This window comes from Moschus berezovskii, chromosome 9 (genome assembly GCF_049115385.1).
Source record: "Moschus berezovskii isolate FMDL1 chromosome 9, NW_MosBer_1.0, whole genome shotgun sequence".
Taxonomy (NCBI): domain Eukaryota; kingdom Metazoa; phylum Chordata; class Mammalia; order Artiodactyla; family Moschidae; genus Moschus; species Moschus berezovskii.
The window spans coordinates 95,448,718-95,476,221 of record NC_142468.1 but is presented as its reverse complement, the minus strand read 5'-3'; the positions used below and the strand labels follow the sequence as shown (position 1 = coordinate 95,476,221).

General features: G+C 54.1%; 1 protein-coding gene across 1 annotated transcript in view; it reads left to right on the top strand.

Annotated features, from left to right (window-relative positions):
- Positions 1 to 24,029, top strand: part of HCN4 (hyperpolarization activated cyclic nucleotide gated potassium channel 4) — a 41,864-nt gene extending 17,835 nt beyond the window's left edge. Inside the window, exons 2-8 of the mRNA XM_055436076.2 lie at positions 7,231 to 7,654; positions 17,046 to 17,207; positions 19,255 to 19,473; positions 21,395 to 21,541; positions 21,639 to 21,879; positions 22,310 to 22,474; positions 22,579 to 24,029. Coding sequence (XP_055292051.2) covers positions 7,231 to 7,654; positions 17,046 to 17,207; positions 19,255 to 19,473; positions 21,395 to 21,541; positions 21,639 to 21,879; positions 22,310 to 22,474; positions 22,579 to 24,029 — 2,809 coding nt within the window. The remainder of the gene's footprint in view (positions 1 to 7,230; positions 7,655 to 17,045; positions 17,208 to 19,254; positions 19,474 to 21,394; positions 21,542 to 21,638; positions 21,880 to 22,309; positions 22,475 to 22,578) is intronic.
- The last annotated feature ends 3,475 nt before the right edge of the window (positions 24,030 to 27,504 follow it).

Here is a 27,504-nt window from a genome sequence, read left to right as displayed (position 1 = left end):
GAGGAAATAGAGACACAAGGAGCTAAGGCACTTGGCATTTAGTAGGAGTGGTCTGAGGTTGCAAGGTTCTCTGTACAGCCCACCCCCCTCCATGGAAACAGGGAAAGAGCTGATGATGGCTCTGAGTTACAGTTATGATCAGAGGACGGGGCAAGAGAGGTCGATGAGCACAACCACTATGTGTGTGTGGGGGGAGGCGGCAGGAGGGTTCCCACGGGATAACTAGAGGGCCAGTGACGGCAGGCTCCTGGGACACCAAAGAGCAGACTTAGCAGGATTGGATAAGAGAACTGGCAGAAAAGGAGCTTAGGGTGGGAGAGAGCGCTGCTTACCTGAGATTAAAGATGCACCACCTGCATACAGTGACCCGGTCCAGGATGTGCTGTTGGAAGGGACTGGAGTGAAGACTCTAGAGGCAGGACTTCAAGCCAGTGGGAGGCTGGGTGTTATTCCTAGGTTGATGAGGGGGAGTAGAAGTCACCCAGGATGAAGGCAGGATCCGCAATGGAACAGAAGATTGTGAGCCAGGTGCCAGCCTCACCAGGGTCCCCAAGAGTGGCAAGTGGATGCTGTAAAGAAGCCCAGCAGATGACAGGATGCTCAAAGGATCTTGTCGACATTCCTACCACAGGCAGGAAGAGGCATTAGCGTGGACAAAGCTGCTCACTCCACCCTAACCTTGAGGTCTGTGGGGTTTGGGAGAGTGATGTCCTTAGGACACAACTCAAGTTCGGTTAAGGGAAAAAGCAGGTAGGTTAGAGGATGAAGGAGTTGAGAATGAAGGTACCGTGGAAGAGAGCACAGGGGACAGGTTTGGGAAGGGGAGAGGGAATAGGAGGAGGCACAGAGTTTAGGAAAGAGAAGATACTATCAACTGGGTTTATATTTGTATAGAGTGATAAGAAGTGGGACTCTGGAGTCAAGCTATTTGGGTGTGAAATCCTGATCTACCACATACAGCAAATTTCCCAAGTTCTTGTGCCTCAGTTACCTCAACTGTAACATGGGCATATTCACAGTATCTACTTCATAGGATTAGATGAAGTAGTCTATATAAGGGTCTCAGATGAGTTCCTGGCAAATAGTAAGCTGTTGACGGCTGTCCTTCATTCCCATCAGCTTCATGGTCAGCTTGTGCAGTTATCTGTGCTGGGCCTCGAATGGAGGGGGAAGCTCTTAGCTCCCATCTAGTTCTCAGACACGAAGATGCCTGGCTTCTTTGTTTAGGGGCTGGAAGGAGAGTTGGATGGTACCTGATGAAACGGGCAGGATGTGACGACCGCTATCACAGACACACTGCACAGTCAAGTGAAGTTTGTGGAGGAGGAGGCAGTTGAACTGGGTTTTGGATGAGAGAAAGGCTTCAAAAGATGGGGGTTCAAGAGGTAGGGGCAGTTCTCAGAAGGAGGAACCAAGAATTGGATGGACGTTGAGGCCAAAATTTGGGTGTCCAGTTGGCTCCTGTGAACGAAGTGGAAGGGAGAAGAAGGAAGAGGAGTCAGGGGTGCGGATCTAGGAGCTTGAACCTTCTTCTATAGCCATTGGGGTCTCCACAGTGGAGTTCAAGCATGGAGTGACATAATCATAATGTTGTTTGGCCAGATAACCCAGAGAGCATGTGACATGGAGGGAAAGAAGGAGGAGGTGGGGGCCAGGTGGGTGGCAGGGACAAAGTCTGGGTGAGGAGTGGTGAGGAACTGGTCTAGGACAGAGCTCTGGGGACAGATTCAGAAGCTGTCATTGAAGGGGCCAGACAAGACTTGGTCACTGCTAGGGGGACCTGCAGGGGCAGGTGGGAGGAAAGAGAAAGCCGCTGAGGGTGGCTGTGAGGTTTCCAGCCCAGGTGACTGAAATGCTGACTGTGCCCTTCAGCTTTGAGAAGGAAGATGCTGAGCTCAGCCTTGGACTTGTTGGGTGGAGGAGCCAGCAGGCCCTCCAGGTGGCAGGTGGGAATGCAGTCTGGTGCTAGGAGTGGTGTCTGAGCGGGAGCCGTCTGTGTGGGGGGGTGGGGGGAGGGGTACAAGGTGGAGCTGTGGGTGTGCTGCTTATCTGAGAGAAAGCATGGGAACACCTCCCCCCACTGCCACCAGCCCTGCAGGGGCACAAGCATGTCTAGGACAAGGCCCCTGCACTCACGAAACCCACAGCATTCTAGGAGATCCAGGGCCAGACCTCGGGCTGGGCTCCGGTGAGAGGTTGAGGGGGCTCAGAAGCGGTAGCACTTCAGATGAATGTTGAAGATGGAAAAGATCTTGGTGGGCAAAAACCAAACATTGTCTTCTTGCAGCCGACAGGATTCCCAGGGGCTACCATTTGTGTCAAAATGTATGCAAATGGATGTGCAAGAATATGTATGTGTGAAAATGGGTATGTGTACAAAGGCAAAATTGCCAGATGACCCTCCCCATCCCATTGTTCCCTATGAACAGTGGTACAAAGAGGAGAGTGTGTGTACAAAAATGTTTTCCTGTGTGTGTGTGAGAAAGCATATGTGCTCAGAGGCGAGCGTGGGCAGGTGTGGACAAGAGGAAACTAAAGGAGGTCATCCCTGCTCTGGGACCTCCACTTCTGTCTCTGTTTTATCACCCTTCACATCCTCTTCAGCCTCCAGGGAAGAAGAGCACCCTTGGTCTGGCCCTTGAGTTTCTGAGTTCAGGGTCAGGAGCCTCCTATCTTCTCTTCCCTCAGCTCCCCTGAGGCCATAACCTTCCTCTCAGACCGTGAACTCTTCCAGGTATCAGTGGAGTGGGCTGTTGGGCTTTGTGCCACCCCCTTCCTTCTGCATGTGCCCCACCCCCACCACTCCACTCCACCAAAGCTGGCCCACCGGACCTTCCCTCCCTTGCTGGCTCAGACTTCCTCTTAACTGAGAGAACACTGGGATGGGGAAGGTTGTCTGGCTTTGGGGAGACAAAGTCTTCTAATTCAGTTTTGTACCAACTCCAGCATGCCTGAGTCTGGCTATCCATTGCCTCCCTGCCAGGGCCTGCCACCCGCCACCATGGATGGATAGAGTCTGGATTGTGGGATTTATTCATGAATGATTTTATGGCCAGTGGGAGTTGGCAGGGGAGCATTGGGCATACAGCTTGAGGCTTTGGAATGTTACTATTCCTTCCTTTGTGGACCTCAGTTTTCCATTTTACAGATTGGGTACAACTATGCCCTACTGGCTGCTGATGACTGGGGTGCTTTTAATACTCGAAAGTTGTATTGGTTTGCTCATCCAGGAAGTACCTCAGGAGGCCTGGCATCAGGAGGATAAGTCCCCTTGAAACCTCTTTGCAACTTTCTTGTCTCTGGGGCAGGGGCTGCACCTGCTGTGGCAGGCTTACCTCCCCAGTGTGATGCAAAGATGCCAGAAATGTTTGTCCACCTCCCCACGTTCTCCTGAGGTGCCTAAAATCCCAAGAGGTCAGACTCGGGAGTTCCACTGACCTCTCTGAATTTAGGGTCTGCTCCTTCCTAGCCGTGTGGACTTGGGCAGATACTGCTCTCTGAGTCTCAGTGTCATCATCTACAAAATACAGATAAGAGCAGCCACATTAGTCCTGGTGTGAGGAATAAATGAAGTAATGCATTGAAAGCACCAAATATTAGCAAGTGCTTGATATACAAGTTTTGGGGTCTTTTTGAATAGAGTGTTTTCAGTCACCAAGAGTCCCCAATGAAAATGCACAGGGACATTAAGCAATCACTTGAGATGCTTCTGATCACTAGGACTGGAAGAGAAGAGGGGCCAGAGAGGTGTGGAGGCTGTTGCCAACTTCCCCTGGCTGGACCAGTGCGGTTGGGCTGGCAGGCACACCGGGAGCTGTCCGTGGTGCTGAATATCGTTTTTTTTTTTTTTTTCTCTCACCCGGCCCAGCCTTCAGAAATCTGTGCAATCGTCTGGCAAAGAGTATGGAACATAGTGTACACGGCCAAGGTCAGCTCCCAAAGCCCAACTCCAATTACCTCTTCCAGGAGCACTTTATGACCTCATCTGTCTAGGCCCCCAGGAGCCCACCTTTTCAGATGCCTGGACTGCCTGAGATGGTTTCTTACATCATTGGCCAACTTGTCTTCTGTCTAAACCTTGTCCTCTGATTGGACCGTGAGCTCCCTGAGATCAGGGCATCTCTCTGCTGAGATAAATAGATTCTGCCATCAAGTTGTCCAGGGAATATTTTGGGCCCTGACTTCCACCACTGGCTACTTGAACCATTATAAGTTCCCTTCCACCACCCCAGTAGATGCTTTGCTTTGACTCTTCCCTGGAAGATTTCACCTCCCTCCCTCACCTCTTTCCTGTTGACATGAATTACTTATTTACTCATTTAAAAATATGGGCTGGGTATAGGTCAGAGCATTTTACAAATATCAATTCATTTCACTCTTAAAAAAGTTCCACTAGTTTGTTAATATTACCCTCATGGAGCAGATGAGGAAACTGAGGCTTAGAGAGATTAAATGACATACTAGTAAATGATGGAACCAGGAATCAAGTTCAAGTTGGTTGGCCTAAGAGCCTGTACTTCTTTCTTCTTACCACATTATGCTGCCCTTTGAGTTTCTTTTTGATGCTCCACAACAGTGGTGTGTGGGAAGAAGTACTCTAGCATTCTGACCCCAGCCCAGATCAGGCACCAGAAATATCCCTTAGCATCTGGAAACTCATGATTGAAACAATTAGTCAGAATGCAAGGAAATGGGTGTTTTTGCCTCGTGTAATTTCGTTTTATGAAGATCACTAAATGCAAACATTCTCCTGTTAATTACTGTCTCAAATTTGGGCTGTAATTGAGAGAACTAGAGCTTGGAGAGTGTAGAAACCGCTGGAGTGGCAGGCCTACCCGAGTCAGCATTCCCAGCCGCCTTGCACCCGCTCTGTTAATTTTAGAAACTCTTCCAGTCTGGGTATATTATTAGCTTTATGTACAGAGGGCCACAGGGCCCTCCATGGCCTCTATGTCACAATTTTTTGTTTTGTTTTTCCCAAGAGAGTAAGTAAAAGGAACAATGACCTTGTGTATATAGGGGTGTTTGCACACTGGCTGTGTGAAAGGGGATACCTGTGCATGGCACTAAAGAGTTGTCAGCAGCTGTTTTTGAATGAGTTCACGAGGCTGAGTGAAGCATGTACACAGCTTGAGAGCAGCATAGGAGCTGAAGCCACTCTCGCAGGGCCCACGAGTCATTAGCAGGATGCACTGTGTTCTGTGTAGTGGGTGTGAAGGCTGGGGTGGGTTCTCCCAGCTGGCATAAGGGGAGTGGGGCTGATGAAAGGGTGGTGGGCTGTGAGGCAGGGAAGGAGATAAAGTTGACCTCTTGGCACCAGACTTAGAAAGAAAAGCCTTAGCCCATGAGGCTCTGACTTGAAGTCTCATCTTGAGCCCCTGAAGAACGTGACTTTCAAAGGAGCGGCCAGAAGCTGTCTTTCGGGAAGCCACGTTCCCCTGGGCTGTGTGAGGTAGGACGGCCGTCTCACCCTCCTTCCCTGAAGCAGGCCCTGCCCTCTTCTTGACTCATAGCACCATTTTGAGTCTGACAAAGAAAACAAGTTGCTGTGAAGTAGTTTTTTTTCAAACTTGGACCTCATTAGGCAGGGGCACTTTGGTTTTATGGTGGGACTCTCCGAAGAGTCGAGCACAGTTTGCCTTTCTGTCTCCCACTCTCTTCCTCCTGGCTTCCCTGCAGTAGAGAATTAAAGATGGCTGAGCTGTTATTTCTCTTGGGAGAAGATATGCTATGTCTGCCCAATAGAATACCTTTATCTGTCATTGTGTACTGTCTAAATTACTAGCAGAGAGAAAAGCTCTGCGGTGCAAGTTTTTTATTTTAGGGTCAGGTATGGAGTGGCTGGTTCTTGGGCAGGGCGCCTGGTCGTGCCTCTAGACATAGGGTCTATGCCTACCTGTGCTGTCTTCATGCTCCATAGGGGCCCTTTTTGGGCCAGGTAGGAGACCTGTGAGTTTTTACCTCCTCATGTTGCTTAACATTTCAGAGGCTTCACCCTGGGGGTCCCTCCCCACCACCCCCAGGAAGTATTAGCAGTTGCTTTGAGGCCTTGGGAGAAGTGATGCGGGAAGCCCCCACTGGTCTCATTCCATTGCATTGAGTAGTACCTGAAATCCCCCATTAACATTGCCTGTCACTTTGCTGTACACCTGAAACTGACACAACATTGTAAATCAGCTCTCATAAAAGGTTAAAAAAGTTTTTTGTCACAAAAACTTCCAATTAACTGAAACAATGAATGTACCTTCCACCAAATAATGTTTAAAGGAAACTTTTTAAGGAAAAAATGAGAAAATAATTGTCATAGTTTATTGTGATTAATATATTGATTGTGCAATCTGTGTTTATTTAAATGTGTACTTGAACATGAAAAATATCTACTTTGCTAAGTATAAATTATTTGTTGGAAAAAATGAAATTGTTGAAATATATTTAAAAAACCAAACAAACCCTGCCTGCATTTGAAGATATCACTGACCTTCCCGACCACTTTGTTAGAAGCAAACCTCTAGGGGAGAGAGATGGTCAGAGATTTTCTGACTGTAGGGAATAGACTAAAGGGAGACCTGCCCCGCCCCCACGCCAACCCCAAGAGCCAGTGTGGGAGAAGGCCAGATCAGAACTACAGGACTGAGTGTGCAGACCCCACCCCTCATTGCACAGTGGGAAAACTCAGGCCCAGAGTGGGGAGGGCACCGGCCTGATGTCACAGTGTTAGTGACAGAGCTGGGACTGGATCCCACGCCCACAGTCTCCCAGACTCCCGCTGTGTGTCTGGTCCTCCCCTGTTCTCTGGTCACAGTCTGTGGCACATCTGACTGCCAGCCTGTCTCAAGCCACAGTTGACCATCAGGGAGGATGGAGCAGCCTGGCCTGAGCCGGCGGGTGGTGCGGGGTGAACTACTTCTGCTGCTCAAACAGCCTCTCACCTCTCTCTGGATGTCATTATTTAGTTTGCTTCTCAGCCTCTCACTGGGGTGTAGGGATTGGAGTAGGAGGCTTGTCATCAGGGAGTTCATGGAGAGAAAGCATCCCTCAGGATGACTAAGGAAGAGCCTCTCTCTATGCCAGTCACTGCGTCTTGCCCTGGTACCCATGAGCCTATCTCCTGCAGGATTTTGGAAGCTCTCAAGACTTCTCTCTCCACCTTTGCTCTCTTTGAGCTTCCTTTTGGGGTCTGTCATTCACTCCCTCTCTCCTCCTATGACTGACCGGTGTGTCTCTGGGCAGATTTTACTGGGACCTGACCATGCTGCTGCTGATGGTAGGAAACCTGATCATCATTCCCGTGGGCATCACCTTCTTCAAGGATGAGAACACCACGCCATGGATTGTCTTCAATGTGGTGTCAGACACGTTCTTCCTCATCGACTTGGTCCTCAACTTCCGCACAGGGATCGTGGTGGAGGACAACACAGAGATCATCCTTGACCCGCAGCGGATTAAGATGAAGTACCTCAAGAGCTGGTTCGTGGTAGATTTCATCTCCTCCATCCCTGTGGACTACATCTTCCTCATTGTGGAGACACGCATCGACTCTGAGGTCTACAAGACTGCCCGGGCCCTGCGCATTGTCCGTTTCACCAAGATCCTCAGCCTCCTGCGCCTCTTGCGTCTCTCCCGCCTCATTCGATATATCCATCAGTGGGAAGAGGTGAGTGTTCAGACCCAAACTTCTTCAGGGAAGAGGTACCTCCCTGCCCCGAGGGGAGTGAGGGTCAACAAATAGTTGGATGTGGGCTGTCGGATTGTAGTAGGCACATCTCCTCCAAGAGGACAAATATTCGTAATATCTTGACTTCTTTTCATGTGCTAGATACTACACAAATCAGTTTACAGGCAGTATCCCATTTAAGTTTCTAACAAGCATGGAAGGTGCCAAATAGGTACATGTAAGTACTCATTTTTCACATGAGGAAATAGAGAAAGATGAAGGGATTTAGATAAGGGATTTATATAATGTCACAGAATTATTACTTGGTAAACCTGGACTCCATAGCTTGCATTGTTAATCACTGCACTTTACTATGGGGTCTGAAAACTCATAAGCCTGGCAGAGTATATGAAAATGGCCATTTGAAGAACAATAGGGAGTGTGGTGGACTGGGGAAAACTGGAGAACATATCTTCCATCTGTATCAGGCACTTCTGCTCATCTCTGGCCACTGCAGCCAAATGGTATGGGCCCAGGTTTCTAGAGCTACAGATCTATCATAAGAAGCAGAAATGGGGATTTTTGTGCAAATTTTGTTGACAACTATCTTAGATTGGGCTCTTCTGGTGCAGACCCTCAGGTGAGGATTTGTATAAGGTGATTATTTTTTTGTTTGTTTGTTTTGTGGGGAGAAAGTGTTTCTAGGGAAATCTGGTAAGAGATTGGAGAAGAGGGACAGGGGAAGGAAGGAAAGGAATAGAAAGGAAAGAAGGAAGCCAAACAAGGGTGACACCAAGCTAAGTCTCAGGGGACACTCTGTGACAGGATATAGCACACCTCGAGACCTCAACTTACAGGCAGCAGAAGCGGTGGCAGAGGATGGGAGGGTTGGATGGCATCATTGACTCAATGGACATGAATTTGAGCAAACTTTGGGAGATGATAAAGGACAGGGAAGCCTGGCGTGCTGCAGTCCATGGGGTCACAGAATCAGACATGACTTAGTGACTGAACAACAACAGCAGCAGCAGCACACCTGGGAATTGTCCCAATCAGGGCAAAGGAGTTGGACATTTTATATCCCTTCACTGGTGAGTCACAGGTTCAGGGCACTGACGGCCCTCAGTGCTAGCAGGCAAAGTGGTTTCCTATAGCAGACCTCTGATAAAGAACTTTAAGTGCTGGCTGTAGGGAATGCAAGCCTGCTTTTCTGGAGACGTGTGAGCACAAACCGTAAAGGGATGCTGGGGGCCCTGGGCAGAGCAGTGGCTGTAGAAACTCAACAAAAATTGTAAAAGAACTAAGTGGCCAAAACCATTCTGAACAAACCTAACTCATCTGTGGGCCAAATGCAGCCATCTGTGGGAGCAAGAAAGGACTATAGGCTGGCAGCAGCAGGCAGGCCAGCCTGGAGGTAGCAGGCTCAGGGTCTAGCGTGGGCCCCCTCCTGGGGAAGCTTCTGCAAAGGACCATGTCTTGCCATGGCTCACTGCTAGCCTCCTGGTCTTTGGAACCTCTGTGTGATTGGATGGAAGTGCCATGCGCAGGACAGCAAGCCCCACCCCCTGCCTGCTCCCTGCAGCAGCCTGGGCCGTGGGCAGCAGCGCCCATGGCTGATAGTCAGGGCACTGGCAGATTGAGGTCAGAGGTGTCATGAACACCTGTGCTGCAGAAGTGCCTACACCAGCCTGGCAGAATCCCATCATGACAGGAATTCTCTTTGGGCTGAAAAGTTTGCATGATTTCTGCTGATAGAAGGAGTGATGGCTTGTCCAAGGTCACACAGCAGACCTCTAGCAGAGCCGGATCAGGTCCAGTTAGCGCTTTTGGCTCCCAGCAGTGTGGTCCACATCCCTGCAGAGCATGGTGAAACCCGTTTGGGCTTTGGGGTTAGGATGACACGTGTGAGACCTGAGTTAAAATCCTGGCTGACTGACTGAGAGGCAATCTTAAGAGCCTCAGTCTCTTATCTACAAAGTGGGAGTAAGGCATACCTTCCTCAGTGGATTGTTGCGAGGATTAAAAGAGATCATGTTTGCAAAACCCTTGGTGTGAAGCACAGGTGCAGAGAACTGTTTAACAGACGCCCCTCCCCACTCAATTTTCTTGTAACCCCCCTGCTTCTACAGGGTGTTTACTCCTCTCAAATACTTTCTGTCCATGGTTTCATTGGTTCCTCACACCTGGCTGACAAGGTCAACAGGGCGGGATTCATTATCCACATTTGTCAGAGGAAACTGAGGGTGAAGGGTCAGCTGCCCCAACGGCAGGATTTTGACCCAGGTCTCCCGACTCTGGTTTCCTGCCCTTCCCAAGTTCTCAGGTAGCCTGGAAGGAGGCTGACTGGGTCTGTTACCACTCCCTCTGTTGGGAGAGACTCCCGGCTCAGACTGGGGAAGCAGGCAGCGGAGGGGAGAAGCGTGGGGTGAGTTCTTTGGGACAGTTTGGGTTTGAGGAACGTGGGGGACATGGTGCAGAGAGGGGTTAGCACGTGGGTCTGAATTCAGGGCTAAGAGGGGACAGTGCCTGTGGGGGTCAGGGTAGTGGTGGCCAGGGCAGCTCTGAGTGGCTGCAGAGGGAGATGGAGGTGAACCTCCTGGAATGCCCTGATGGGCTTGTCTCTTGGTTTCTGTCCCAGGTGGAAATTCAGAGCCCCTCAGTCCCCAAGAAACCCCAGAAGTTCTGTGTGTCTTGAAATTACCACTAGTCTGTGGTTTAAAAGCAGAGGAGTCAGGACTTCCCTGGCGGTCCAGTAGTTAAAATTCTACACTCCCAGTGCAGAGATGCAGGGGGGGTGGTTCGATCCCTGGTCAGGGAACTAAGATTTCACATGTTGTGGAATATGGGGGAAAATAAAGCAGAGGCGTCGGTCTTTCCCTTCTCTGATACCAGTTTATGTCTCCAGGCCCCAGACCCCTGGGGGTGAACCTTGCTCCTCACCTATGCCTGGGCCCTGGGGACCATGTATTCTGGGGAGAGCTGGCTGAGTTGCCAGTGGCTGGGCAGGGTGGGCCCTGTGGATGGTTCCTGAGCACACCTTTCACTGTCCCCACCACCCCTCTGGCCTGTTTACCCTCTGGGCTACCCAAAACTGGCCAGGCAGGCTCTGACCCTGGACAAAGGCCCCAAGTCGGGGCTGGAACTGGACAACATTACCCTCTCTCATGGGCAGGAAGGGAGATCCTGGGAGGCCAGATGGAAGACTCCCTGCCCCCCTCGCCCCCCCCCCCACCCCGCCCCGTCCACACACACACCCTTATCTTGCCAACCAGCTGGAAAGGAAATTACTTTGAGTTGGTGGCTGCCGGGCACACTGTCTAGTCAAGGGCTCCCGCTGAACCCCTGGGATTGGATTGGGGTTTCCCAGCTGGCCCCAGGAGCCCTGATTCCAGATTCTCAGTAGCCTACCCAAGTCCCGGAGCTTCTCCCAGTTTCACTTTGGCTGGGAGGAACCAGCAGGGAGACCCTCTGAGGCCTCCAGTCCCAGGGTGAACTGAGGAAGGAGGCATTTCATAGGGAAGACTCTGCTCTGTCTCCTCGGACTGGAACTCACATGAATCTCTTCCGTTCTTTGGACTTCAGTTTCCCCAACTGTCACATGTGCTCTGATGTTCTTGGAGGCTGGGCCTCAGTCCCCCTCCAACCTCCCTTGGCGAGGATCGTGTTAGCTGGTCGTCCTGAGGATACGGTCATGGCCCTGGGTGGGGGCTGGGGAGTTGGCCTCCTGTGGGGAGGGAACAGCTGTTGAGAGGCTGGGTTCTCGACCTTCAGCTTTCAGATCCTTTCTCCAGCCCAGCCCAGCCCAGGCCAACCTCCCAGTCCAGAGTTCCTGAATGTTAGTGTAGCCGCTCTTAGGAGTCAGGGCAGGTGGAGGGTCTTGGCAGGATTGTCTCAGAGGATGCCAGCCTCTGGCTCCATCCTGGGTGATCTAGGTCAGCATCCTCCTCCCAAACCTCTCCTAGCCAAGCCTTTTCCCTCCCTCTGAGGTGTGAGCTTGTTATAGGCACAGAGGCTATTGTTAGAAACCATGGTTACCCCCCTTCAGATGTTCCCCTGCAGGGCCCAGCACCCCAGTGACCCATCCCAGAAGCCTCTTCTTTCCCTCGGCAGCATCTTGGAGTGGTGGGAGGGGCTGGAGGCAGAAAGTCAGGCCGGGGCGGCTGTGTAAACCCTGATGAGTTTCTTCTCCTTTTGGGCCTCAATTTTTCTACCTCTCTCAGAATCAGGAGTTCAGGATGACCCAGAGGCATGGTCCTGGGGGGTGGGAGTGGGTCCTCTCTAAGGGCTCCAGGAAGGGACCTAGTATGATGCTCAGCTCATTCACCTCCAGTTGGTACCCAGGAAACACACACAGTCCGGCCCTGGACTGCTGTCCTTAATGTGGTCACTTGTTCCGGAGACACAGGGAGAAGGTTTTTCCTCTTCCCTAGGAGGAAATGAGTCTCGGGAGGGAACTCAATCAAGAAGAGGCCTGGGCATAAACTCCAGTTTCTGGTCTCTCCCCAGGACTGAGGAAATCAGCTCTTTGTTTTGAGGGCTGGGGAAAAGATAGAAGGAAAGGAACTACCATGTGCTGAGTACCTCCTGTGTGCCAGCTGATCCCCAAGACAGCCCTGGGAGCTGGCATGAGGAAACAGGCTCAGAGCAGAGAAGGCACTTGCCCACTGTGGGAGGTGGTGGGAGACGTGTTGCCCTGCCTGTCTGAACCACATGCTGCCCTGTGGTCCAGAAAAAGCAGAAGGGAGTAGGAGTAGGAGCATCCTGTGAGTGCCATGCTAGGCTTAGAGAGGGAACTGCCCAGGCCACCTGCCTAGCAAGCCTTGTGGGGCCCTCAAAATGAAGACACTCAACCCCTGGAGTCAGAACTAACATCATAAAAGGGGGTTTTAATGAGGTATAAAGAGCAAGACAAATATTTGCACAGTGCAGCTGACTTGCAGGTGGCCTGTGGCCCCAGCTCACAGTGGGGACACACGAGTGTTTAGCAACCTCTCCCAGCAATGTTCAGCCTTGCTCTCAGGAACCACACCTGGGTGCTGTGGAGTGTTGGAGGAGGGGTGAGTGTCCACTATCTGGGGTCTCTTCCTAGACTGAATGGAAGTGAAAATGGAAATGGAAGCTTTGCAGAAAGCTCAGACTTTGCATGTTGGTACCCCTAGCTTAGTGTGTGAGAGCCATCCACGGTACCCCTCACACCACCAAAACTCTCACTACCCACTCCTACTGGACCTCCTAGCACCTGCACCCTTCAGCCAATATGAGGCACACTGCTGCCACCACCACCACCACACTCTCTTATGAGGATACGTGAGTCTGTGCCACGTGAAGGAAAAAGAACCTCTTTCCTTCCTGCAAAGGCAAGTTCCTTGTGGGCTGTGTCTGCTCAGGGTGTGCATGCTCAGCTGCTCAGTCGTGTCTGACTCTTTGCAACCCCATGGAATTCTCCAGGCAAGAATACTGGAGTGGGTAGCCATTCCTTCTCCAGGGGATCTTCGCAACCCAGGGATCAAACCTGGGTCTCCTGCATTGCAGGCAGATTCTTTCCTGTCTGAGCCACCAGAGAAGCCCAGAGTGGGGCCTTTTTCAATGCCACTGTGTACACTCATGGCACCTCTGACCCCGATCATCCCCATCACTGTCTTCCTCACCTTTGTCACTTAAGCATTTCTCAGTTCCTGAGACCCTGCCCCTTGTTCTGCATACTCGTTGCTGAGATCATGATAAAGGCAAGACTAGACAGGGACCTGGTCTTGGAAGAAAATTAGGTACAAAGAAAAGAAAAGCAAGGATGATAGAAAAAGGAAAGACACGTTGCATTAAAATGCATCAACCTTGATCTAGTCTTTAAGACCCAAAGTAAGACATAGGAAGAAGCCATTATCATAGGCTGTAGAGTCTGGGATATTTTTTAAAATTGGTCCAAAGCTTTCTTCAGTGCGGTATATGGTTCAGGCTATTAGAACAAGATACCACAGGCTGATGGGCTTAGACAACAAATATTTATTTTTCACAGTTCTGGAGGCTGGAAGGATATTAGAATACTGTCATAGTAAAGTTGTGGTAAGGGCCCACTTCCTGGTTTGCAGATAACTATTCTCTTTCTGTGTCCTCAGGTGGCCATATATTGTCTCATATGTCTCTTCTTAAAAAGGCACTAATTCCATTCATGGGGACCCCACCCTTATGACCGAATAATCTCCCAAAGGCTCCACTTCCTAATACCATCACACTGAGGTTTACGGCTTCAATGTATGGATTTTAGAGAGACAAACATTCAGTTCATAAGAGTTGGAAATGAAGGAAATTAATAATAATGATTCCGTCCCCACTCCACCTCCTATGTATTTCTGTATGACCCAGAGCACTTTCTTAGCCAGTTTAATTTCTTGAACAACCTTGAGAAGTGGGGGCAGATGTATAGCTTTATTGTAGTTGAGGGGAAGTTGAGGGGTGGTGGGAGGTGAGAACAGATGCTAGCCATCTCTGAGACTAGGTGGTTCCATGTCACTCACCCTCCCCATCCCCCCAGAGTAGGAGAGCTGGTGTCACCCCTGTCAACCAAGACTGTGAAAGGTTAGTGAGTCCAAGGTCATGGAGCTACTGAGTTTACCTAAGCAGGTACTGAAGAGACATAAGTGGAATATTCCCTTGGAGCTGCAGCTGGGGCGCTGGTCCTCAGGAGCTACCTGCCCTGCCTGGTCTCTAGTGCCCACTTCTGCTTACACAGAGATGTGTCAGCTTAGCCAGGCAACGGCATGTGACAGCCCTGGGGCTGGAATATGGGCCCCAGTGGGGCTAGGCTTCTGGGCACACAACTCTGTCTACAGTATTACACTGTGTGCCAGGCTTCTAAGATGGGACACCTGAGGTCCAGCTTGCAGTGTGGATCTAGCCACATCACTTGGTCACTTTGGGTTTGAATTGTAGGGCTTGCCTGGTGGCTCAGATGGTTAAGAATCTGCTTGCAATGCAGGAGACCTGAGTTCAATCCCCTGAATCAGAAAGATCTGCTGGAGAATGGAATGGCAACCCACTTCAATATTCTTGCCGGGGAAATCCCATGGACAGAGGCGTCTGGGGGGCTACAGTCCATGGGGTTACAAAGAGTCATACACAACTGAGCGACTAACACTTTCACTTTATTTACAAAACGGAGTTACTGAAAACCACCCTTTCTGCCCTGGACCAGTCTAAGGAAATTTGCAGGTAGCCCTGGGTTCCAATCTGCCTCTTCTGTTGCCACCGCGACTAAGGGCAAGTCCCTTTACTTCTCTGAAACTGGGTGTAAATGGGTTAACATCTTCAGCAAAGTGTTGCTGTGAGTTTGAAAGAGATGATGAGTGAGGGACTGGGTGCCTCCCGGCAGGTACAGTGTTACGGTCCCTCTGTCCCAGGGGTGTAAGGGGCGATGGGACGAGCTAGAGCTGCCGTCATTCATGAAACTGTCCAGGGTCCGTTTCGTCTTTTCAGCTGGTACATCCAGAGTCACGCTACTAAGGGGGCCACAGGTGGGCACGACCCAGGGGGTGATGGACAAGATATATTCATCTTCAGTTTTTCCAGACCAAGACCCACGCTAAGCCCGCATTTCAGAAGGGGAAACTAAGAGGCTTCCCTGGTAGCTCAGTGGTAAAGAATCCACCTGCCAATGCAGTAGATATAGGTTCGACCCCTGGTCTGGAAAGATACCACATACTGTGGCGCAACTAAACCCATGCACCACAACTCTATGAGCCTGTGCTCTGGAGCCTGGGAGCCACAACTGCTGAGTCTGTGTCCTGCGACACCTGAAGCCCATGCACCTGGGGCCGGTGCTCCGCAGCAAGAGAAGCCACTGCAACAAGAAGCCCGAGTACCACAACTGCAGAGTAGCCCCCGCTCATCACAACTTGAGAAGAAAGCCCACACAGCAACGAAGACCCGCCTCAGCCGAAAATAATAATAATTTTTTTAAAAAAAGAAAACAAAACTAAGGTCTCAAGTATCAGAATATCCTACCATCAGCTACGGGGCTGTTACTAAAAGACCACTAGCCAGGGGTTGAAATATCTAGAGTCTGTTTCTTGAGGTCTCAGATTCCCCCATCTGAAATGAACTTGAACTAGCTCTCTGTGGCGTTTGACAAGTCTACAGTTTTTGCCCAAAGCCCCTCTTCAGGAAGGCTGTCTACCTGGGAGTCATATGGAGGGACCAGATCTCTGGGTGGGGGCACCCCCAAAGTCTTCTAGGCCAGAATCAAGGACAGAACTTCCAGGAGCTTCCCCCTAGACTTCCTTCTACCTCTGTGCCCTCACCATCCTGTCACCAGGTTGACCCCTGCTGAAACTGGGCCAAGAGGCAGCCCTGGGAGGAGGGAATGGGGCAGGGGTGCTGGAATGTGCTCCTTGGGCCTGCCCAGCCACACTTTGGAGCCACAGGAATAGAGATGGATGGGTGGCCATCCACCCGGTGATGGCCTGGGGCCCCTCTGGGGGCTGAGGTGGCTGGGGTTGAGGCTGCTGTATTTTATTAAACTGTACAGGAGAGCATTACTTCTCATACATATTAACTCATCAGAAGGATTAATTATTAACAACTTATCAATTAATAATCATTTGCAATTTATTGAATACTTCCATACCTAATACTAAGCACTTTATATGTATAATTTAATCTTTTTGACAACCCACTCAAAGTAAGAAGTTATATTGCATTTTCCAGATGAGGCAAAAAGGATCAGAGAAGTTCAGGAACTTCCTCAAGGTCACACAGCTAGGAAGTGGGCAGGAGTGGGGTCTGGGATCGAGGACTGTGGGAACTTGAAGCCCGTGTGTCAATACTGCTCCCCCTCAGTTCCACGGCTGCCTTAGGCAGAGCCCGCTTTCCCTGGGGTCTACTGAGAAACTAGTGACGGATTTAGGGAAACACCATTTGCCTGGCCTGACCACACACGGTGGTCCCCTGAGAAGCCTCTGGCGGGCTGGCTCTTCTGCGTGTTGTCCTCACAGCCCATACGAGCTGAGGAAGCAGCTTTTCTGCCCACTTTGGGCCTCATGGACCCCACAGGCCCTCCCTTCATGTGTCTGGCCTGGGCGGCTGGACGCCCCATGGGAGGTGCTCCACCTTCACGGGGATCCCAGATGGCATCCCTCTGGGGCCCCACTGCCTGCAGGCTGCTTCTCCCAGCGCCTGGCCTGATGCTTTCTCTCCTCGCCACAGCCAGGGCATGCACCAAGCTGGGCGTGCCGCCCCATGTGTGCAGAGCAGTGGGGGGCTGCAAGCAGCTGTGGGATCTGCCGGGTCCAGGAGCGGGCCAGCCCCCTTCCCCGCCCACCGGGCCAGCCCCCTTCCCCGCCCACCGGGCCAGCCCCCTTCCCCGCCCACCGGGCCACTCTCTCCCCTCTGCCCGCAGATCTTTCATATGACCTACGACCTGGCGAGTGCCGTGGTACGCATCGTCAACCTCATTGGCATGATGCTCCTGCTCTGCCACTGGGATGGCTGTCTGCAGTTCCTGGTGCCCATGCTGCAGGACTTCCCCGACGACTGCTGGGTGTCCATCAACAACATGGTGGTGAGCGCCTGGCCCCGCTGTGGGGGGAGAGGGACTGAGGACGGGGCCCCTGGCCAGAGCAGTCCCCCAGGTGGAGCTCTCGAGTCCCAGCATGTAGGACCTTCCACCGAGTGCTGGTTAGGGCAGCTCCCCCCGCCTCTCTGCTGCTGCCTCTGCCGCCTTACAGCCTCCACCGAGCTTCCCCATTGCCCCGACTGTGCCAGGGAGACTAAGAGCAGATCTCCCTCAGATTATACCAGGTGTAATTATACCAGGAGCCACTGGGCTGGTGGCTTCTGCCCTCTTACACGCCTGCTCCCAGGGGCAGAACAACCTTTAAAAGCCTAGGAAAGAGAAACCAGGGAGGGGCACTATGGGCAGCCCACACAGACTCCCAGATCCCACGTGGCTGCCACTTTCTGCTCCAGCAGCAGCCCAGGGCTGGCTGTCTTTCTGCGCCCTTGCCCTTTCCCACCCCCCTCCATTCCCTGACCCACAGACACACACTCTGGTCACGAGTGGGGTCCTGGGCAGAGAAGGCAGGTTAGATGGAGCCTGATCTCCTCTTCCCCCTCCAACCCTGTGGGTGGGTGAGAGGAGCCATGGGGCAGGGTCCCACAGCCTCTCAGGGACAGGGTGAGCTCCAGGCAGGGTGGAGGATCCCCTGGACCTGTGAGCCTTTCTCTGGCTCTGGGAACCCTTGCCTCCTCCTCTCAATCCCAGTTAGTTTGGGTGGTCTCTAGGAACCCCAGGGGTGGGAAAACCGGCTTTGAAAGAGGTGAAAGAGACCCTGAGGCATCTTTCAGCATCAAACAGGCCTTTACAAAACAGTCTTTTGATGAGCTAAGTGTAAATGAATTGGCCATATGGATCGAATTTCCCAGTCCCCAGAGGCTCAGCAGGAAGGCCAGAAGCTCTGGTTGGAGGCAAGTGGGGGCTGCCCCCCCAACCCTGTCCCCCAGGCCGGGAGCCCAGGGCCCCTCCACCCATGAAGATCAGCCCTGCAGACCTCCCACCCTTGTCTGAACTGAGAACCCCAAGACTAGCTCAGCTCTGTCCAGGATGGTCCAAGTGACCTTGAACTTGGCAGCTCCTGTGCCTTCCTCCAGGTGCTGGAAACAATCTTGGTGACCTCAGAAGTGCTTAGGGCTCTGGGCAAGAGTCTGGGGGTCATGCATGAGGGTTGATTTCCACATCAATGCTAATGCACCCGCCTGTGGGCAGAGAGCATTGGGGAGGTGGGGTGTCACCACCCGGTAGCCCCCTCATTTGGGGCAGTTTACTCTGCTCTGTGTGTGGGTGACAGGCCCACACATGCACTAAATTTAGAAGGTGGCCCTTCCAAGCCCAGTGTTCCCACACTGAGCCTTCCTTGAGACACTGACTGGCTTTGCAGACAAAAATAGCCAGGAGCCTCACTCCCTTTCTCTATCCTCTCGCCCCCAGCATTGTGTGGGTTTCAGACCTTTGGGGTGGGGGAGGGTAACAGGCGGCCCTGGCTGGATGCAGGCTGGGTTCACACAGGAGACACCTTAGCTCGGCAGCTCTTTAACTTTGCTCACCCAAAATGAGGACAGCGTTTTTGGCTCAGTCTGCCTGAGCTTGTCCCCCCAGGGGAAGCATATCTGGTTTTATAATTGAGGTCAGTGGGGAAATGGGCTTCTCTTGGCAGTAGCTTGGTTGGGGGGGATGGAGCTCCTTCAGCAAGTGCAGGACAGCGGGGTGGCCCAGCCTGGAGCCCTGGCTACTGGGGAGACTCCAGGCTGCCCCAGGGGCTGAGATGTCAGCCAGGGGCTAGGCTGAGCCCATCCCTTTGCTGGACTTCCAGTCTGAACCCTGCCCTCCCTGCCTTGCCAGAGAATGGCCTAAGTGAGGGATTCACTTGGTCACCTCCGGCTGCCAGTGTGAGCCTCCCCGCCTCTCAACCAAGGCTTTCAGCTGACAGCAAGGTTGGGAGCCTGGGCCTCAGCCACCGGGAGTTAGGCTGGGGGGAGGTGCTGGAGAGGAGGGCCTGCCTCTCCTTGGCCTACCCCTTTCCCCATCTGCCCACCTGTGCATCTGTCCACAGAACAACTCCTGGGGAAAGCAGTACTCCTACGCCCTCTTCAAGGCCATGAGCCATATGCTGTGCATCGGGTATGGCCGGCAGGCCCCGGTGGGCATGTCGGACGTCTGGCTCACCATGCTCAGCATGATTGTGGGTGCCACCTGCTACGCCATGTTCATCGGCCATGCCACCGCCCTCATCCAGTCCCTGGACTCCTCCCGGCGTCAGTACCAGGAGAAGGTAGGGCGGAACGTCACGGTCCACCCTGGGCTCTCTTAGGAGAACCTGCCCATCGCTCCTTCCCACAGGGAGCACAGGCTGACAGCCACGGCGCTTCCACAGGTCCAGCCAGAGGGGGCTCCCTGGGTAGGCAACAGAGGGGGGACTCCTCTTAGGTGACACTCAGCTCCCAGCCTTGAAACACCTCTAATGTCTTTTATCTGTTCCCCCTTTCCTCCTGCTGTAACTGGGGGTCTATGTCTCTTGACTGAGGGCCCTTTCCTTCCTGGCCCCCTACCCCGTGTCCGCAGTCCCCTCAGGCCTCCTCCTCTCCAGGGCCCTCCCATCAGCACTGACACTTGCTCCATCTCTCCCTTCTTAAAAATGTCTGTCCATCTACCATCATTGGGCTTCGGCTGCTATCTTTTCTGCTCTCTGCCTCTTTCTCACGGACAAATTGCTAAAACCAACCAACGCACCATCCAACCAACTTGCATTGTTTGTGGCTGCTGAATCTGCCCTTCTCTCAGCCCACTGAGTCTGAGGTCACCTCTGCCCTCCGTGTTGCTAAAGCCAGCGGGTCCTGTGGGGTCCTTGTCTTGCTTGGCCTCTGACAGTTATGACTCCCTGCTGGGCTTCGTACTTGTTTGCACAACCGCGTGCTCTCCGCTCTTTTCCCCACTCTCCTTGGCTGGCTCATCTTCTCAGTCATCCCATGTTGGGCCCCTGGTGGCGTGGGCCCAAATCTCTACTTGTCTCTCTCCCATTTTCTTAGGGGCTCACCCCCATCCCATGCTCTGTGTCCATCTCACTGCAGTGGGACCCAAATGGTGTAATCAGCCCCCACCTTCTTCTTAAGCCCCACACTACCTGATGCCTCCTTGGACCTCACCCTCATCATGTCCAAAATGAGAACAGTCTCCAGCCTTCTCCACTCCAACCTCCCCTCTTGCCTGTCTTCTTAGTGGATACAGTAGTGCAGACACCCAGGCCAGAAACTGGGAGCCATCTTTGGTGCCTGGTAGCGGCTGCCCTGTCATCATCTCCTTCTCCTTCGTCCCCGCTGGCTCCTTCATCCCAGCTGGCCCCCACCTGGGTCACGGCACCTGGAAGAACCTTAGGGAACGTCACCTCCTTCTTGACATCATCGCTCTGTAGCAGCACTGTGTCCCCACCTCTTTGGAACGCTAGTATATCCTATTTCTGATGGTTCCTGGGGTACAGGGACTTCCCTTACGTCTCCCTGTGGGAATATCTGTTTCTTGCCTAATTGTGCTTCCTGTCCCAGTTACGCACCTGAGAATCCCCACTCTCCACCCACAATCCAGGGATGACTGGAGCGGCACCCACCCATCACCCCTAGGGGTGGGGGGGTAGGAGCATTTCTTAGTTGGTTAAGTCCTGGGCACTTAGGTTCACAAATCTCTTGTCCCCAAACCTTTACTTAACATCCCTTCTCTACCCAGCCCCTCCCTGAGCTGGAGTTGCTCTTTAACCAGACTCAGCCTCACCGGAGGCCATGGTTGGATACATGCCCCATGTGATGCGTCAGGCATCCTGCCTTCAGACTCCAATCCCTCCAAACCTCTAATGCAGCCCATTGCACTGCCTCTGCCAGTTTGTTACAACTGCTGGGAAACAGCTCCTTCTAGAGTCTGTGAGCGAGGCCGTGCTGGTCCCCAGTGTGACACAGAAGAGGCCGAGCTTTAGAGGAATCATTGTATTGAACATGGTGAAGACTGGATACTCTAGTGCCCCTCCTCCACCCCAAGTGGCTGAGAGGGCCACACCCACGCTGAGGCCCTCACTCTCAAAGGTCAGCCAAAAAGGCCCACAGGAGCCATGCTGGCTCTGGTCACCAGCAGCCGAGACAGCGTGGTGCCAGCTGGGGCGGTCAGACCGGCTGGCTCGGAGGTGACACTGTCTCTCTCCTGGCACTCAGTACAAGCAGGTGGAGCAGTACATGTCCTTCCACAAGCTCCCGCCTGACACCCGGCAGCGCATCCACGACTACTACGAGCACCGCTACCAGGGCAAGATGTTTGACGAGGAGAGCATCCTGGGCGAGCTGAGCGAGCCACTGCGGGAGGTGAGCTTGGTGGCTCGGGAGGGGAGCCAGGCCTTCCTTCTGGGCGGTTCCCCTCACCTCCGCCTCCCTTTCTCAATTCACCCGATCTTGGGAGCAGGAGATCATCAACTTTAACTGCAGAAAGCTGGTGGCCTCCATGCCGCTGTTTGCCAACGCGGATCCCAACTTTGTGACCTCCATGCTGACCAAGCTGCGCTTCGAGGTCTTCCAGCCTGGGGACTACATCATCCGCGAAGGCACCATTGGCAAGAAGATGTACTTCATTCAGCACGGGGTAGTCAGCGTGCTCACCAAGGGCAACAAGGAGACCAAGCTGGCGGATGGCTCTTATTTTGGAGGTGAGGCTGCTAAGGGGTCCTGGGGGCACCGGGGGATGGGTTGGGGAGTCACCAAGGATGACATCACAGACCCTCGCGCCACTGCCTGGGAGTGGGTGTCTGTGAGCCTGGCGCATGCTATCCAACTCTTTTCGACCCCATGGACTGTAGCCCAAAAGGCTCCTCTGTCCATGATGGGATTTCCCAGGCAAGAAAACTGGAGTGGGTTGCCCTTACCTCATACCGGTGTGGTTCCAGAGATGGGAAAGTGAGTCTGGTACCCATTTGGTTGCAGGCTGGCATCTGGAGGGGTCACAGCCTGGGGATGGGGCCTTGTGAGCCTGTCAAGCTTCTGTCCTAGACAGCAGGGCCCCAGGTCAGGGTGGGACGGGGTGGGGGTGGGGTTCTGTGGAATCTGCTGGGAGCCCCCTGACTCTTGATATCCTGGCAGAAATCTGCCTGCTGACGCGGGGCCGGCGCACAGCCAGCGTGAGGGCTGACACCTACTGCCGCCTCTACTCGCTGAGCGTGGACAACTTCAATGAGGTGCTGGAGGAGTACCCCATGATGCGGCGGGCCTTCGAGACGGTGGCGCTGGACCGCCTGGACCGCATCGGTGAGCTGCCTGCCAGGAGGGAGGTGGCGGCGGGGTGGAGGCGGGGCACGGGCTTCTGCCTGCTCGCGCCCAGCCTCAGCGCCTGATCTTGTTCTGTGGTCCAGGCAAGAAAAACTCCATCCTCCTCCACAAAGTCCAGCACGATCTCAACTCCGGCGTCTTCAACTACCAGGAGAACGAGATCATCCAGCAGATCGTGCAGCACGACAGGGAGATGGCGCACTGCGCGCACCGCGTGCAGGCCGCGGCGTCCGCCACGCCCGCCCCGACGCCGGTCATCTGGACGCCGCTGATCCAGGCGCCGCTGCAGGCGGCCGCCGCCACCACCTCCGTGGCCATCGCGCTCACCCACCACCCGCGCCTGCCGGCCGCCATCTTCCGGCCTCCCCCGGGGCCCGGGCTCGGCGGCCTCGGGGCCGGGCAGACGCCCCGGCACCTGAAGCGGCTGCAGTCTCTGATCCCGTCGGCGCTGGGCTCCGCCTCGCCCGCCAGCAGCCCGTCCCAGGTGGACACGCCGTCCTCCTCCTCCTTTCACATCCAACAACTGGCTGGATTCTCCGCGCCGGCCGGCCTGAGCCCGCTCCTCCCGTCGTCCGGCTCCTCCCCGCCGCCAGGGCTCGGCGGCTGCTCCCCGGCGCCCACGCCTTCCGCCGCCGCGGCCGCCGCCGGGTTCGGCCACTTCCACAAGGCGCTGGGGGGCTCCCTGTCCTCGTCCGACTCGCCCCTGCTCACGCCGCTGCAGCCAGGCGCCCGCTCCCCGCAGGCCAGCCAGCCGCCGCCGCCGCCGCCGGGGGCCCGGGGAGGCCTGGGACTCGCGGAGCCCTTCCTGCCGCCCCCGCCCTCGGCCAGGTCCCCGTCGTCCAGCCCCGGGCAGCTGGGCCAGCCTCCCGGGGAGCTGTCCCCCGGGCTGGCCGCCGGCGCGCCGGGTACGCCAGAGACACCCCCGCGGCAGCCTGAGCGGCTGTCCTTGGTGACAGGGGCCTCCGGGGGCGCTTCTCCTGTCGCCTTCACCCCCCGAGGAGGGCCCAGCCCTCCTGGCCACGGCCCGGGCCCTCCGAGAACTTTCCCAAGTGCCCCGCCCCGGGCCTCCGGCTCCCACGGTTCCCTGCTCCTGCCCCCTGCCTCCAGCCCGCCGCCGCCCCAGGTCCCCCAGCGCCGGGGCACACCGCCCCTCACGCCCGGCCGCCTGACCCAGGACCTCAAGCTCATCTCAGCCTCTCAGCCGGCCCTCCCCCAGGACGGGGCGCAGACTCTCCGCAGAGCCTCCCCGCACTCCTCTGGGGAGTCGGTGGCAGCCTTCCCGCTCTTTCCCAGAGGCGGGGGCGGCAGCGGGGGCAGCGGGGGCCTCGGTCTCCCCGGGAGGCCCTATGGTGCCGTCCCTGGCCAGCATGTCACTCTGCCTCGGAAGACATCCTCAGGTTCTTTGCCACCCCCTCTTTCTTTATTTGGGGCAAGAGCCACCTCTTCTGGGGGGCCCCCTCTGACTGCTGCTCCCCAGAGGGAACCTGGGGCCAGGTCTGAGCCGGTGCGCTCCAAACTGCCGTCCAATCTATGAGCTGCGTCCCCTCCCTCCTCCTCGCCTCTTTTTTTTTTTTTTTCTTTTTCTCCCTTTTTCTTCCTTCAGGTTTAACTGTGATTAGGAGATATACCAATAACAATAATAATTATCATTAAAAAATCCACACCAGAAAAACAAAAGACAGCAGAAAATAACCAGGTATTCTTAGAGCTATAGATTTTTGGTCACTTGCTTTTATAGACTATTTTAATACTCAGCACTAGAGGGAGGGAGGGGGGAGGGGAGCGGGCAGGGCCCAAGTGCAAAAGCCAGAGGAAGGCAGGTGGGGGTCTCTGGGGCTTGGCAGGGGTGGGGATGACCCATGTTTGGGGTTCCTAGCACTGACCGGTCATTGTATTCATTTTAGGGCAGTAGCCACCACTAGGCCCTTAGCTGTGAACCTGGAGCCCCACTCTGCTGGGAGTCATCTCCGTTCCTCCAGGAAGGGCTGCCCATGAGTTTGTTCCTAGGGAGCCTCAGCTGCCTGAGTCCTGGGGACAAATGGGCCAGGGTCCTGAGAGTCTTGCATTTTTTTCTACTGCGAATTTAGCAAGATGCATATGTATATGTATGTAAGTGTATATGTATAGCTATGTAGCGCTCTGCAGAGCCGTGTAGGTAGCCACTCACACATGTGCACATGTGTGTGCAATCTAGTTTAACCCCATGTTGCCAGGACACCCAGGTCACCTTCCATCCAGTAACCTGCCTTGGCCCGCAGGCTGGGCACCACAGGGCCTGGGGAAAGTATCTTCTCCAGTCCTCAGGGAAGAAGACCCCAGGGCCTCTTGGCAGGCCTCCTCTCTCCCCATCTCTGGTCTCAAATCCAGCCCCAGCCCGACCTCCCCTCATGGAAGCAGAAGACTCCAGGCCGTGCCTCTCCTACCCTGTAGGGCCTCAAGCACATCCCATCACCTCTGCCGGCCCTCAGTTTTCCCATCTGTAGAATGGGAGGGGAGGGAAGCTTCTATTTATTGAGTCTGCTCTGTGCCAAGCACTGGTTTAGCACTTTACACACATTAACTTCTTCAATTTTACAAATTGAAGGAGGTGTAGCTACTTTGATTCTTCCCATTTCACAGACGAAGAAACCGAGTATTAGTCATCGTTCCAGAATCAGATAATTACAAGTGGCAGAGCTGGGACTGATCTGAGATTGTAATCTAGGCCTACCTTAGGCTAAAGCTGATGTTCGTTTCATTAGAAACTTGTGTTGAGAGGAGCTGAATTTGACACCCTTGCAGAGTATAGAGGGAAGAAACCACATTTTGGAGCACATTTTCAATCCTAGACTTGCCACTTCTTAGCTGTGTGACTTGGAACAAATTACCCGAGCTTTCTGTTAGCAGTCTGTAAAATGGGAATACGCATGGTGCCACCCCACAAGGGCCTCTGAGGACCAGATGAGAACTGTAGCACATGTGACATGCCCAGCCCAGCACCTGGCACACAGCACAGCAGGTGCTCAGTAAATCGTGTCTCTCCTGCCCCCTCATGTGCCCAGCACCTTGCCCCAGTGAGCTATGGTGAGATCCCAAGGAGCTTTGGCTGCTGGCTCCAGGACTTACAATCCCAGGACACAGGAGGTAGCTGGAACTCTCTAAGGGTCTAAGGAAGGTGTGTGGCCAGTGGTGGGCTTGAGCCAGGCCTCCAGGTGTGGGAAAGTTGGAGGGAGGGAAGGAGGGAGCAGGGGGTCAGATGGGGTACACAGTGGGGAAATGACTGAGGTGGATGTGGAGTTGTGGAGTGAGGGGCTTTGGGAAGAGATCCAGAAGCTGTGGTCAGAAGGAAGCCTTATGTGACAGGTTAAGGGAACTGCCTTGGATTCTGAAGGCAACCAGGAGCCAGAAGCAGGTCCAAAGTGGAGGCCATTATGAAAACAGCTCAGAGCCATGGTTGGTGGTACATCCACTGCCTAAAGGGGCGAAGAGGTTCGGCTGCCAAGGCCTGAATAATGAGAGGGGCTGGTGGTGTCCATCCAGAACACTCCTCCACATTCTTAAGCCAGAATGTTGGCAAGATCAGGCTTTGTCCTGCGATGCAGACAAAATTTCTCTATAGATGGGTCACGGGGTGTGAGGCAATAATCCAGGAAATAAAAGGGGGAAGGATCCTGGGGTCTTCGGGAGAGCCACCTGGTCCTGGTCTCTAGTGGGCAGAAGAAGCCCCCTTGAGTTTCCAGAGCTGCACATAGCAGCACCTTCTGTGAGTGCTGCTCAGAAGCTCAGCACCTACCTATGCCCCACAAGGAGGGCAGGACTGGATCCAAACTCAGTCCAGACCTGGAGGTGGCAGGGGTGGGGAGGGGGGAGGGGTAGGGTGGAGGTGCAGGGCCAGGAGTAGTGAGGGCCCTCCCTGCCACCAGGACTTGGTCTCACCACCCTCCACACACCCAGAGATACAGACACATGCAGTTTATGAAAGTTTATGACTCAGCTCAGCCACTTCAGAGACTGGGAAAACCAGGTCTGGTCAGTGGACCCTTCCATCCCCCATCTCTCACAAGCAATTTTCAAATCTTCCACTTTTAAAACAGAAAACGGTAAATGCACCGAGTTGTATATTTTATTTAAATAAAAAAATTCCAGCAGATGCTGCCTTCTTCTAGGGGCAAGGGATGGGGGGGGGGCGTGCAGCATGGATTCTGAAGCCTCAGGAGCCTGGCCGTGGAGGGCAGTGGGACATTGTCCCTAGAGCAAGGGGTGCTTGTGTGCCCAAGACTGACCATAAGAGCAGGGCGCGGGGAGCAGAGCTGTGAGGGAGTGTGAGGTCTGGCTACGGACAGAAGTGTGCTCTGTTGGTGGGCTGGTGAGAGTCCCTAAGGAGCAGGTTGAGAGAGAAAGTGTGTGTCCTTGGCTAGCCTAGGTGCGAGACCCTGACTGAGGGCCTTCCCACCCCAGCTGTGGGGGCTGCAGAGTCCCTGGGACTCCTTGGTGCTCCCTGGAGAAGGATAGGGTGCACGTGAACTCCAGTGACATCCTGAAGAGGGAGATGCCATCTCAGCCTGACCAGATGGGTCACAAAAGGTTACCAGGCTGGGAGGAGGGTGTCATGACTAGGGCAGAAGGTTGCATGTTAGAGTAGCCAAGGAGGCAACACAGCTGCTGGGCTCTTGCGGGAGTTGGGGAACCAGAGAGGCCTCACTGTAAGGAGGTGTGACATGGCATTCTCAACTGTGGGCGCCAGAGGGGGCGGCTGACTCCAGACCCTCTGAGAAGACCCTCAGGGCTGCTTCCTCCACCCCTCACCAAACTCAGAGTTGTACCTTGTGGCGTAGGAGAGAGGCAGCAATCTGAGTCTGGAAAGCAAATTCCCCGGGGCCGCGTGGTGGCGGCGGAGGATTGCCATGTTCCTGGCGCTCCAGAGGGGAAAGTCCTCAGAAAAGGGCAGGGAATCCGTCCCCATCCCCATGAGTGATTGCCTAGTAGATGCTGTTGCCATGGTAACTGGCCTGGGAGTCCCGTTGCTAAGG